The 14,979-nt window shown below is 44.2% G+C and overlaps 1 protein-coding gene across 1 annotated transcript in view; it reads right to left on the bottom strand.

The window, feature by feature from the left end:
- DOCK4 (dedicator of cytokinesis 4) overlaps positions 1 to 14,979 on the bottom strand; it is a 798,954-nt gene that overhangs the window by 400,250 nt on the left and 383,725 nt on the right. The window contains 1 exon segment of the mRNA XM_030215964.1: positions 5,670 to 5,840. Within this exon segment, the coding sequence (XP_030071824.1) occupies positions 5,670 to 5,840 (171 nt within the window).

Genomic DNA, 14,979 nt, shown 5'->3' with positions numbered 1-14,979 from the left:
AGTAAAATAACCAAGAATAAACAAATACAATAAAAGAGGTAAACTTGAAAACAGTAAATTAAAACCTAATAGGATTACCATGAAACAAATATACACATTTAACAGCAGTGGAATTCAAATACCAGAGATATAATACAGTATTAGCATAATACTAATGATACACCTAATAAGCATGCATTAGAGCATTCAACTAACATATAGATATGATGCTAAATAGTTTCTACAATGCGGCTTACCATATAACTGAAGGACCAAGAGCAGATAAATGATGGGAACGAGATGCATGGTACAGAGTTAGTTGGGATAATTTGATGGTTAGCTAAAATGAAGGTAAGTTCTTTGTATAGTTAAGCAAGAGATAAGGACCTGATCTAAGTTACAGTATATGTAGCAAGCTAGTCCTGGTGCAGAATGACTCTCCAATTTTTTAGTAGATCCGCACTTCACTACACATGTGCAAATGCCTTCTCGCCCAACATGAATATGCGGAATCAGCTGTACAATAAAAAGTCTGAAGGAATACATCTTCTTGAAGAAATAGGAGGGTATGTGAGAATAGCCTGCTAATAATCGAAAGAGAAAAACGCCTATATTGCAAGCCAGTAGGATATGGTAACAGTGGTCAGTGTATTTTGGTTTAAAAAAGGTTTGGATAAGTTCCTGGAGGAAAAGTCCATAATCTGCTATTGAAATAGACACGAGTGAAGCCACTGTTTGCCCTAGGGTTGGTAGCATGAAATGTTGCTACTATTTGGGTTTCTGTCAGGTACTTGTGATCTGGATTGGCCACTGTTGGAAGCAGGATACTGGGCTAGATGGACCATTGATCTGACCCAGTATGGCTCTTAACTACGGTTTGCTGGATTACCGATCATTCTGTTCCTCCGACTATGGCTTCAGGTCTTTCCTGAAAACAATTTCCCCCAGTCGATTCATTCCGTTACCTGGGAGTTACTATAGATACTCACCTGACTTTTACACAGATTTCCTCAAATCAGGTTTCTTCGTGCTTCATCAGTTGTTTTCTATTTGTTAGTTTTTGGACACGAAAGCACTGAAAACACTGTATCATGCTTATATAAATTCTAGTCTGGATTATTGTAATGTGATTTATGCAGGCATTGCCCAGTCTAATCTGAAAAGACCACAGTCCATACAAAATACAGCTGTCAGATTCTTATGCAGAGCTACTCGTAGGGATCATGTTACACCCTTATTCCATAAGCTTCATTGGCTCCCAATACAGTTCTGAATCAAGTTTAAAATCCTTACTTATGAGGGTACACCAGACTATTTTGTGACGTTAACAGTTCTGTATATGCCACCACATTTACTACACTCAATTAATGATCCATAAGCTGGTTCTTCCAGGTCCTAATAAGGCCAAGTTGGAGTCAACCAGACACAGAGTTTACTTTTTTTCTGGCATCCAGTTTATGGAACAGTTTTCCTTTTTCAATTAGATCACAGTCATCCTACAAACAGAGCTAGTTTGAAAACTCACTTTTTTCTTATAGACTCTGAGGTGGCTGGAGTGCTGAACAGGGGGCAGAAGTAGCATTACTGTGAAAGTTAATTTGATTTTCAGAATAGATTCCATCTTCTTGAATAACTGTGTCTATCCTGTATCTACTGGAGTTCTAATTCATGTTTCTTATGTTTTAATCATGTACATCACCTTGATTTAGCCTTGGCCAAGATTGGAGATTCATAACAAACTTTCTCCTTTCTCGAGTTGGGAAGGGTCTGATGGTAGTCCAAAGGAGCCCTATTCTGACACTCCCTCTGGTTCAACTTCAGACATCTAGGAACGGTCTGAGTCAGACTCAGCAAAATACTCCTCCTAGGTAGGCTGAATCTGTTTCTGCCTTTATCAACTAGACTGGCATCTGGACTCTGGGCAAGAGTGCCAAGGGAAAGGTTCTGTCCTGGACACCGGGGGAGCTTCCTCTCCCAATAGGTTGGAGAGGAGCACTGCCTTTTCTGAGGCTGACACCAGATCCGTCAAGACACCAGTGTTGGCTCATGGGCAACAGAGAAGGCAAGGGCCTTAAGGATCAGTTGGGGTGGACAAAGATCTGCTCCAACTACTATTCTGTTTGTTTTGGGTTCACGTAGAAGCCATTTCCTGCTTCTTCCAACTCCATCTGTAACATCGCCTGGAGCCATTCCTCAAAGGCAGGCATTGGTGACAACCTGCTAAGATGTTGGAGCCAAATCAGAAGGTTGGTCTCGGTGTCAAGGAGAACGGCTCACTGGCACCAACTCCACGGAGTAGGAGCAGTTCCCTTAGCTCCAATGCTTCTGAGGTACTGGCAGTGCAGATGACCTGGAGCTCTTGGCACCATGCTTCAAGACACTGTTAACCCTTGGAGCCAATAAGAACAATGTCAAATCCTGAGGAGCCCTCGGTCAGTCCAATGGGACTCTACTGGTGTCCGAAGTTGAGGCAGGGAGAGACCTCCTGAATGCTGGTGCACCCTCAGTATCTTATATAGCTCCGCAAGCCACGGGGACAGATGCCTCCGATGCTGATGTCAATAGACTGGACTTAGAAGCACCAAAATGTTTCTCATGATGGGCTTCTTTTACTTTTCTGTGTCCTTTTCTGCATTTAGATCAGAGGTGACAGAGGCCATGTGATCAGATCCTAGGCACAGCAAACACCAACTGTCAGTACATTTCTTAAAACCACTGGAAGTTTTAAGGGACATCAGAGTAAAATAACCAAAATGAAATCAAACGACTCAATTGTGAAGAAAATAAAGGGAGAGTCTTGACTGGGCACTCAGGCCGAAAAAAATAGAAACAAGATGGTTAAAAAAGAGTGCTGAGGACAGCCAGCAAACAGTCTAACCTACCTGTAACTAGTGCATGAATAATAAGTAGATCTTTATACTCCAGCTTAAATTTAAATGAATATATTTCAATAGAAAAAAATATGACTGAACAGATCACACTTGGGGAATCATAGTCCATTCTTTAATGACCAGTACCCCCAGGTCCTACACCAGATTTTTCACTATTAAATTAATCCCTGCCATCAATTCAATTTGAGGACGATCTAAGGAACCTGGACTTCCTACCCTCAAAACCTCTGTCATAGTATTCAGCTTGTTGATTTACCTCCAACCATTACTTCACTGCTGCCATATAGGACTTTAACTAAGAGCGCCCATACAATTATTACCCAAAAGAATAAGCAACTGAATATCATCTGCATTAACGTGTATTTAAAACCAAATGGGTTAATTAATGTTGCTAGTAGTCTGATGGTACTATAATCTGAGGTAGTATACCTGTCGTAACCCTTTTTTTCCCTTGAAGAACCACCAGATACCACCACCTGTGTTGAATCCTACTAAAAAGAATTAAACCATAACACCACCTTCTGACAAATACTAATTACAAAATGACATTAAAAATGCAATAGTTTCTGGCTAATTGGGAGAAATCAGGACTAGAATACTTTCAGGCTTATTTTCGAAAGAGAAGGGCGCTCATCTTTCGACACAAATCGCAAGATGGGCGTCCTTCTCACAGGGTCGCCCAAATCGGCATAGTCGAAAGCCAATTTTGGGCGTCCTCAACTGCTTTCCATCGTGGGGACGACCAAAGTTCACAGGGGCGTGTCAGAGGTGTAGCGAAGGCAGGACTGGGGCATGCCTAACACATGGGCGTCCTCGATCCATAATGGAAAAAAGAAGGGCGTCCCTGACGAACAACTGGACGACTTCACTTGGTCCTTTTTTTCTTACGACCAAGCCACAAAAATGTGCCCTAAATGACCAGATGACCACCGGAGGGAATCAGGGATGACCTCCCCTTATTCCCCCAGTGTCACTAACCCCCTCCCACCCTCAAAAAAATATTTTTCCAGCCTCTATGCCAGCCTCAAATATCATACCCAGCTCCATGAGAGCAGTATGCAGGTCCCTGGAGCAGTTTTAGTGGGTACTGCAGTGCACTTCAGGCAGGCGGACCCAGGCCTGCCCCCCCCCCCCCCCCACCTGTTACACTTGTAGTGGTATATGTGAGCCCTTCAAAACCCACCACAAACCCACTGTACCCACATGTAGGTGCCCCCCTTTACCCATAAGGGCTATGGTAGTGGTGTACAGTTGTGGGGAGTGGGTTTTGGGGGGCTCAGCACACAAGGAAAGGGAGCTATGCACCTGGGAGCAATTTATGAAGTCCACTGCAATGCTTCCTAGGGTGCCCGATTGGTGTCTTGGCATGTTAGGGGGACCAGTGTACTACGAATGCTGGCTCCTCCCAATACCAAAGGACTTGGATTTGGTCATTTCTGAGACTAGAGTCCTCGGTTTCCATTATCGTCGAAAATCGGGGATGACCATCTCGAAGGACGACCTAAATTTTGCGATTTGGGTGTCCCCGATCGTATTATCGAAATGAAAGATGGATGCCCATCTTGTTTCAATAATGCGGGTTTCCCCGCCCCTTCGCCGGGATGTCCTGCGAGGACGTCTTCAGGAAACCTTGGGCAACCCTTTCGATTATGCCCCTCCATGTCTTCATTAAAAACCTGCCCTAACTAAAAAAAAGTTGCAGGTAAAGAGTTAAAAATCTGAATGTACATAAGACAAAAGATAAGCTTTGTTTATTGACTAATAAAAATACAATGCTAACTTTAGATGAGCAGAAACAATAGGTGTACATCACAGAAAACTATTTACCCTAAAAACAGTTATTAACAATGGAGGAATTTATCAAGTGTACCCTGCCATGTTCTCTTCATTGACTACAGCTGACCAAATCAGCATCAATTTCCAAAACAGAAACAGGAGTCAGCAAGTGTAAAACTTCTCCTAAGTATTTTTGGAGAGATCTAAATTTTTACATAAAAAATTGCTGCACACATCAGAAACGCAGTCACTGCAAGAGGAACTGTAGCTGATATCCATTTATGCTAAACCCCCTGTTTACAAAGTCACCTGGTAGTGCCGACAGCCCATTCAAAGTGAATGGGCTGTGTCAGTATTAGTGCACCAACAGCCACTAGCGTGGCTTTGTAAACAAGGGAGTAAGTCATGTAATGATGACATATTGTAGTGACCACAGCTATGTCATTTGGCAAGTTATGGCTCAATTAAAAGGCAGGATATGGTAAATAAGGAAAGAAAACTCTGGATACATTCTTGATTGGTTTTTGTTCTCCAGAATTTGCCCCAATTAACTGGTGTCCCAATAAACCAGAATGCACTGTATTTTTAAAAACCTTTTGTAAATTTAATGTTCATTAAAAGATGTCATACTGATATATATCAAATAGGAACAGCACAAGCCACAGTCCTACAAAAGTCCTATCTCTGCTTCAACCCTTCCCTAGAAAGACCACCTCTTGAACAATGTGCATACACTTAACCATAAGAGAGGAGGACAAATTTCAAACAGCCCATTTCTGCAGGTTTGAAAATTGCCTTCATTTTGTTTAAAACAGTTTAGCTATGGTAAAATAATTTTGCTAACCAAGGTCCTGGAATGAAAACAATTGATTAAGAGTTATGGAAGCTGCAAGAATAAGCTTGGAACTATCATCACAGTAGTCTGTAAACTTTATAAATAAAACAAATCAGTGCACAATTTTCAGTTTGATGTAGATCTAGACAAAAAAAATGCAATGAACAGGTCATGTTAAAAGTGCTTACTTGTGACTGAGATAAAGCACCAACCCCCTTGCTCTCCTGGGAAAGGAAGAATCGAATTGACATAAGAAGTTCCTGAATACAGCAGCGGAATTCCTCCTCATTTTGTCCACCAGTGGCCAAAGAGAACAGCTTTCGAGACTGAACTATGTACTTAAAAATGTATTCTTGGGCCTAAAAACGATAAGTAAAAACCAATATGTGAGATGGTTGATATTATATCACTGGATATAAATAATTTTGATATTCTGTTAACCAAGCCATAGAATTCCCTGGTTGAGCAAAGAATACTCACAATATCACTAACAGGTGGTTAAACATAGCCAAAAATAAACCTTCCTGTTTACTAAGCCATGCTAGTGGCTGCCATGCGTTAATACCGAAACAGTCCATTCACTTTGAATGAGCTGTATCAGCATTGCCCTGCGGCTTAGTAAACGGGGGGAGGGGGGATTAGTTTACTTAAGAACACAGAAATAAGTTGCAGGCAATTGCTTTCTATGTAATCAAGCCAACACATTTTATATGATATGACACAGACATTTAAATACTTGAAAGGTATTAATATATTAACAAATCTTTTTCAGAGAAGGGAAAATGGTAAAACTAGAGGAACTGACTTGAGGTTGTGGGGTAGCTGACTTAGGAGTAAAGTCAGGAAATTGTTTTGCAAAGAGAGGGTGGTCGATGCCTGGAATGTCTTCCCGAGAGAGTGGTGGAGACAAAAACAGTGACGGAATTCAAAAAGGCGTGGGATGAACACAGAGTATAGTGAAGATACTTACCTATAGCAGGTATTCTCCAAGGACAGCAGGCTTCGTATTCTCACGTGTGGGTAGATGCCGATCTGCATGGTCAAGTCCGGCATTTATGCCCAAGTAAAAATACAGAGCTTTGTGAAACGTGAGCAGAGCTCCACTGTGCATGCGCGAGTACATTCTCACCTGCTGTGAGAACGCGGTACCCTCAGTTTAATTTTAAAACAAAAACAAATAAAAGTAAAATAATAACAGAGACAACTCCAAGGGAGGGTGGGCGGGATTGTGAGAATATGAAGCCTACTGTCCTCGGAGAATACCTGCTACAGGTAAATATCTTCGTTTTCTCCGGGACAAGCAGGCTCCAATATTCCACAAGTGGGGACTCCCTAGCATCCAGGCTCACCCAAAACAACAAACATTGGTCAACTGGGCCTTGCAACGGCGAGGATATTACACAGATTAACCTGAAACTATATACAATCTGAATGAGAGTGCAGCCTGGAACAGAATAAAAAAAGGGCCTAGGAGGGTGGAGTTGGATTCTAAATCCAAACAGATTCTAAAACACTGACTGCCCAAACTGACTGTTGCATCGGGTATCCTTCTCAAGGCAGTAGTGAGATTTGAATGTGTGGACTGAAGACCACATTGCAGCCTCGCAAATTTCCTCAATGGAGGATGACCTCAAGTGGGCTAAGGACATAGTCATGTCGCTGACATTATGAGCCGTGACATGACCCTCCAAGGCCAGCCCAGCCTGGACATAACTGAAGGAAATGCAATCTGCCAGCAAAATTGAAATGGTGCATTTCCCAATGGTAATCCCTATCCTGTTGGGATCAAAAGAAACAAAAAGCTGGACAGACTCTCTGTGAGGTCTTGTCCGCTCCATGTAATAGGCCAATGCTCTCTTGCAGTCCAAGGTGTGCAAGCTGCTTTCGCCAGGATGGGCATAAGGTCACGGAAAGAATGTTGGCAAAACAATCGACTGGTTCAAATGGAACTCCGACACCACCTTCAGCAGGAACTTAGGGTGCGTGCAAAGGACTACTCTATTGTGATGGAACTTAGTATAAGGTGCAATCTCACTACCCTACAAGCTGAAGTAACAACCACCAAGAAAATGACCTTCCAGGTCAAGTACTTCAGAAGGCAGGAATTCAGTGGCTCAAAAGGAGTTTTCATCAGCTGGTTGAGAATGATATTGAGATACCATGACACTGGCAGAGGTCTGACAGGGAGCTCTGACAAAAGCAAACTTCTCATGAAGCGAAGAACTAAAGGCTGTCCAGAGATAGGCTTATGTTCTACACTTCAATGATAAGCACTAATTGCACTAAGGTGAACCCTTACAGAGTTAGTCCTGAGACCAGACTGACAAATGTAGAAGGTACTCAAGCAGGGCCTGTGTAGGACAAGATAGAGGATCTAGGGCCCTGCTCTCGCACCAGATGGCAAACCTCCTCCATTTAAAAGAGTAACACCTCTTAGTGGAATCTTTCCTGGAAGCCAGTAAGGCCTGGGAGACACCCTCCAAAAGACCCAAGGAAGTAAATTATAATCTCTCAACATCCAAGCTGTGAGAGCCACAGACTGGAGGTTGGGATGTAGAAATGACCCCTCATTCTAAGTGATAAGGGTCGGAAAACACTCCAATCTCCACAGTTCTTTGTAGAAAAAGAGGGAACCAAACCTGTTTCGGCCAGAACAGCATGATCAGAATCATGGTTCCATGGTCTTGCTTGAGTTTCAACAAAGTCTTTCCTACTAGAGTTATTGGAGGATAAGCATACAGGAGACCTGTCCCCCAATTGAGGAAGGCATCCGACGCTAGTCTGTTATGGGCCTGAAGCCTGGAACAGAACTGAGGGACCTTGTGGTTGATCTGAGTAGCCAAATGATCCACCGAGGGGGTGCCCCAAGCTCAGAAGATCTTGCGGGCCATACCAATGTGGAGAGACTACTTGTGTGGTTGCATTATCCCGCTCAGCCTTTCGGCCATGGTGTTGTTTGTGTGCAGGCGAGCCCAATGCCACATCTGGACAGCTTCCTCACACAGAGGGCATGATCCAATGCCCCCCTGCTTGTTGATGTAATACATTTAAACCTGATTGTCTGTTTGAACGAGAATAATTTGATGGGACAGCCGATCTCTGAAAGCCTTTAGAGAGTTCCAAACCGTTAGAAGCTCCAGGAAGTTGATCTGAGGATTCATTTCCTGGAAGGACCAAGTTCCTTGAGTGTGAATCCCACCTACATGAGCTCCCCAACCCAGGAGAGATGCATCCATCATCAGCACTTTTTATGGCTGAAGAATTTGGAATGGAAGTCCCAGAGTCAAATTGGATCGAATAGTCCACCACTGAAGAGAGCGAACAAGCTCTTGGGACACATGGATGACATCTTCCAGGCTTCCCATGGCTTGATACCCCTGAGTAGCCAGGGTCCATTGAGCTGGTCTCATGTGAAGACTTGTAATGGGTGTAACATACACTGTGGAAGACATGCAGCTCAGCAACTTCAACATCTGCCGAGCTGTGACCTGCCGAGAGGCACGAGCCTTGGACACCAGCAAGACAAGATTGTCTGCTCTGGCTTCCAGGAGGAAGGCTCGAACCTTCTGCATGCTGAGCAGCTCCTATGAATTCCAATTTCTGGACAGGATGTAGATGGGACTTAGAGTAGCTTAAAACAAACCGTGGTAGCTCAAGCATCCGAAGAGTCATCCACATGGACTTCCAAGCACTGTCCTCTGAGGTGTTCTTCACAAGCCAATCGTCGAGATACGGGAACACATGAACTCCCAGTGTGCATAGCGATGCCGGAATTACCACTAGATGTTTGGTGAAAATTCTGGGAGCTGAAGTGAGGCCAAAAAGCAACACACGGTACTGAAAGAGATGTGTTCCCTGTCAAAATCGAAGATGGTGGGCATGAAGTATCAGGATATGAGTGTATGAATCCTTTAAATCCAGAGAGCATAGCTAATCATTTTTCTGAATCATTGGGAGAAGGGTGCCCAGGGAAACTATCCTGAACTTTTCTCGGACTAGAGGTTTGTTCAGGGCCCTTAGGTCTAGGATGGGACACATCCCCCTGTCTTCTTTTACATAAGGAAGTACCTGACATAGAATCCCTGCCCTTCTTCCCCTGGTGGGACAGGCTCAACTACATAGGCCTTCAGAGTTAGGAGAGTTCTTCTGCAAGTATCTGCCAGTACTGAGAGCTGAATGAATGAGAAATCTGGAGGTTTGGAATGCCAATTGAGGGTGTATCCAAGATGGACTTGTTGAAGAACCCACCAGTTGCAGATTATGAGAGACAACCTTTGGTGAAAAAATTTTAATCTTCCCCCGACCGGCAAGTCATCCGGAATGGGCAGTTTTACTGCGACTGTGCTGTGCTGGAGCCTGTCAAAAACCCATCTCTTGCTTTGACTGGGGAGAAGCAGGGGCCTTAGGTGCACGCTGTTAACGAGAAAAAGCACACTGGGGCTGAGCATGAGTAGACTGACAAGCCAAAGGAGTGTATCTACGCCTAAAGTAGTAGTAAGGGGCTCTCCTTGACTTGCCAAAAAACCTCCTAGATGAGGAGGTGGATGCAGAAGGTGCCCAGTGGGAGAGAGAAGAGATAGTGTGTTTCTTGATTTGGTCAGTGACCTCCTCAACCTTCTCACCGAAAAGATTATCCCCCCGGCAAGGGGCATCTGCCAACCTCTCCTAAACAGAATGTTCCAAGTCAGAAACACGTAGCCATGACAGTCTGCGCATTGCTATACTTTGAGCAGAGATCCTGGATGCCACATCAAAATTGTTGTAAGTACCCCTGGCCAAGAACTTTGGACACGCCTTCTGCTGCTTGATCAACTGGTGAAAAGGTTTGGCCTGCTCTGGAGGGAGCGTATCGACCAAGCCAGACAGCTGTCTCACCGAGTTCAGCAAGTAAATGCTTGTGAAGAGCTGGTATGACTGAATATGAGAGATAAGCATAGAGGCCTGGTATATCTTTCTCCCAAAAGAATCCAGGGTTCTAGCTTCTCTGCCTGGGGGAGCTGAGGCATAGTTGCTAGTACTCCTGACTCTTGAGAGTGGATTCCACAACCATGGAGTCATGAGGCAACTAAGGCCACACAAACCCAGGCTCATTGTGGATTCGATACTGGGTGTCAATCTTCTTGGGGACAACAGGGACGACAGAGGGAACGCCCAGTTCTTGACGAGGACTGCCTTGAGTACCTCGTGGAGAGGAGCCATCACAGCCTCGAGCATCTTGGCCCTGGGCTCATCCTCCACTTCTACAGGAAATGGAATAGCATCAGCCATTTCCCTCACAAAAGATGGGAAAGAGAGGCTCTCCAGTGGAGACTGTCTCCTCTCAGGTGGTGGGGAGGGCTCAGAAGGAATCCCATAAAACTAGTCTAAGGAAAATTATCTGGGATCCTCCTCTGATTCCCATCAGTGATCCTCCTCAGTGTTGGATAAAATCTCCCTACGAGATGACCGAGACTGCCTCAATGCGGAGGAACCATGTCCTCGAGAATGGCGTCGAGAGACTGGCTCCCGCCTTGATTCTGGCAAAGCTTCCTCCATCGACGGGGTACCTGCCTGGGTGGCAGTCGATGCCAGGGCCAAAATGGCGCCAGAGGCCACACTGCAGGCTGCGGGCCAGGCAGGCCCGCAACGGGAGGTATGGCAGATGCAAGCACATCACTACATGAGGCATCCAGAAGCTCAGGGAGCAAGGCCCGGCTGCACTCATCGAGAGCCAACATTGGGAAAAGCTGGGGCGCTGGCTGAGGCATAGGTTGCAGAACCACTGGGGCTCATACGGGAGCAGGATTTTGGCTGCTTGGAGACAATCACATTGGCACCTCCTGTATGGAGAAAGAGCAGGCCTCCCGGACTCTGCACCTTGGAGCTCCCGGCACCGAGTATCGAGGGTGACCAACGAGGGTGCTTCTCGGTCTTTGCCCGAAGAACATCACCCATACTCCTCGTTGCCAATGAGGACGATGTTGAATCCTCACATCACCTCAGGGTCAGGTCCGACAATGGATGGTTCCGGAGGGCCTGCAAAGCAAGAGGCCTCGAGACAGGTGGCGACCCACTCGATGCCTCACTGTTCCCAATATCCTGAGGTCTCAAAGCAGCCATGTTTACCAATACTCCCGATGCCAGTGTGTCTCTCGACATTGATGCCGACAATTCTAACCTCAATGCCAATGCCAACATTGAGGAACTAAACCTGACTCCAAAAATCTTTTCATGTTGAGCCTCCCAAGAAACCTGGGTCCTCTTCTTCATACGAAAACAGAGAACACAGTTAGCAGGGCTATAGTTGGGCCCAAGACATTGCAGACACCAAGAATGGGTATCCTTTCCCGAGATGGTCTGGTTGCACCGGGTACAACGCTTGAAGCCACTGGGAGTCTTTGTAGACATGCATGGGAAGACCTCGCCAGCCAAATCAAACGGCTCGATGGTGCCTGAAAAATGGGCAAAGGCACGAAAAAAGGGAGTTCAAAAACTGGATGTGTGAAGAGACACCAAAAAGCACAGCTTCTTTTCACACAGAGAAAATGAAACTGAGGGAACTGCATTCTCACATCGAGCGGGAAGGCACTCGCGCATGCACAGTGGAGCGCAGCTCGCACTTCACAAAGCTCTGTTTTTTTACTTAGGCATAAATGATGGACCAGATTATGCGGATTGACGTCTACCCACACATGATAATATGAAGCCTGCTTGTCCTCGGAGAATCCTAATTAGAAAATGGATGGTACATAAAACAAAACCTACATGACTGCATGTGTGCTGATGTGTTGAGTGGTGCTTAGAATAAGAACATAAGCATTGCCATACTAAGATGGATCGAAGGTCCATCAAAGCCCAGCATCCTGTTTCCAACAGTGGCCAATCCAGGTTACAAGTACCTAGTAAGATCCCAAAACAGTACAATAAATTATATGCTGCTTATCCTATAAATAAGCAGTGGATTTTCCCAAGTCCATTTTAATAATGGTTTATGGACTTTTCTTTTAGGAAGCTATCCAAACCTTTTTTAAACCCTGCTAACTGCCAGAGTTTAATTACACTGAGTGAAGAAATATTTTCTCCAATTCATTTTAAATTTACTACTTTGTAGCTTCATTGCACGCTCCCTAGTCCTAGTATTTTTGGAAACAGTAAACAACTCCAGCTGTGGAGAACTAAGGCCAGTACTGGGCAGACGTCTATGGTCTGTGTCCCATATATGGCATGACAGTTTAGGATGGGCTGAAGAAGGCTTCAATGGCAACTTCAGTAGTTTGAATGTGGGGACAGTACCAGGCAGACTTCTCCGGTCGGTGTCCCATATATGACAAGACAGACTGGGAAAGGCTAGAGTGGGCTTCAACAGCAACTCCAGTACTTGGAACATAAGGACAGTGCTGAGAGGACTTCTATGATCTATGTCCCAGAAAAGGCAAAGAAAGACCATGATCAAGTATTTTACTGTTGGGAACCTCAAACTCTCCGTTTAGCAAAGTTGCTTTACCTGTAACAGATACTTTCTATAGACAGCATGATTAATACCACACACAATTGGTGAAATTATCTGAATGTGCCGGTGTGAAACAACTCTCCCCAAAACTCAGAACTAGTGGAAAGTATGAGCATGCACAGCCCTTCCTATGCACAGCATTCTCTTCAGTCTCTTCCATTGATTTACAGTTCATGGTCAACTCTTGGGGAGGCAGGTAGGATTATTGCCTGATTAGCATACAGTCTATGAAAACCACCTGCTACAAGTAAGCAACTCTGCTTCCATTGTTGAAACAAAGCAATGAATCAAGCATACAACTGAATGACTCCCAAGCTCTGGCTCACTGCAGTGTCCTAGATTAAATGTCTATGTGTTGAGGTACAATCCTATACCAGGCAGTAACTGAACACAAAATCCCACGGAGAATCTAACAACCAGGCAAGAAGTGGGAAATGAGGGAGGGTCGGGGTTACTGGAGGTCTGCTGGACCTCCAGCCCCTGTGTCACTGGCCATGCTATTTGGGGTCTGGTGGTGCTATTTGGGGTCCAGACCTGTCAAACAAGTGCGGGAGAACAATCCTCCCACACTTTACCCTATGATCAGATATAATAGTGCGCATAAATTTGCATACTATTATCTCTGATCATAGGGGTGGTATGCCCCGTGCTGTTCCAGCGCTATTTTTAGAGTGCTGTTTGGAACAGCGCAGGGCTTTCAATCATCTGCCCATCAGTGTGCTCTTATGTGGGTTTTTCCCACGCAAAGACCATTTTTACTGCAGCCATAAAATGGCCGATTTTCTATTTTTGTATTAATGATGCCATTAGTGTATGGTCATTAAAAAACATTTTTGGTTGAACAGTTACCACCACCCATTTTGTAGGCAGTAAGGGCTCATGCGGTATTCCTGCACTAACCAGTTAGCACACACTACTGTAGATGCACTGATTAGTACAGGAATGCCCACTCTGTCCCTTCAAAAAAAAAACATTTTAAGTGCATGGCTAATGCCTGCACCTTTGAGAGTTACCACAGGATGCCTGAGCATGTCCCATGGTATGTCATTTTAAGCATATTAGGTGCACATTAACACCTAACATAGTTTAGTAAAAGGGCCCCTTATAATAATTTCTACCACTTTTGCTGCCACTGATGTCAGGCTCATCATTCTTTAGTTGTCTAGATCACCCCAGGAAACTCTTTTTAAAATTGGCATTATGTTGGCCACCCTCCAATCTTCAGGTATCATGGGTTAAATTACTGATAGGTTAAAGATAACTCATAGTAGATCTGCAATTTCATTTTTAAGTTCTTTCAGCACTTGGGTGTACACCATCTGCTCCAGGTAATTTGCTGCTTTTCACTTTGTCAATTTTTTCATTTCTTGATCCACTGAGATTTTTGTTTCTTCTAAAATCATCACCATTTCTAGTATAGGTAGTTTCCTCTCATCTTCCTTGGCAAAGTTCAAACTAAAGAATCCATTTAGTCTGTCCACTATGGCCTTCTCCTCTCTGAATGTCCCCCTTACTCTATAATTATCTAATAGTCTGACTCCCTCACAGGCTTCTTGCTTCAAATGTAGCTGAAAAAGTTTCTATAATGAATTGTTGCCTCTAAGGCAGCCTTCCTTTTTTTTTTCAAATTCTCTTTTTGCTTTCCTTTCAATACTTTGCATCTAATTTGCCAGTGCTTATGCTATTTTCTATTTTCTTCCATATTTCCATTTTTTGAAAGATGTTCTTTTGGTTATACTACACTGTAGACCCTATATAATGTGGCTCAATATAAAGAGGGATCGTTTACAATGTGGTCAAGGGGTGGACCCCTTTATTTCTTTTTGCTGATTCACTTATAATGCGGTCAAATATCTTGGACCCCAACATCAGCGATATATGGAGTTTGCAATGTAGCTCCTTTCACCTCACCTTTTGCCCATGCCAGCTGATATTTGACCTTTCTTCTGTCTTTTCTAATATAGGGAATATAAATGATCTGGACTTCCAAAGTGCACTCCTGAAGTAAA

The sequence above is a fragment of the Microcaecilia unicolor genome, chromosome 10 (genome assembly GCF_901765095.1).
Source record: "Microcaecilia unicolor chromosome 10, aMicUni1.1, whole genome shotgun sequence".
Classification (NCBI taxonomy): Eukaryota; Metazoa; Chordata; class Amphibia; order Gymnophiona; family Siphonopidae; genus Microcaecilia; species Microcaecilia unicolor.
Note: the sequence above shows the minus strand (reverse complement) of the source record. Positions and strands in the feature narration are given on the sequence as shown.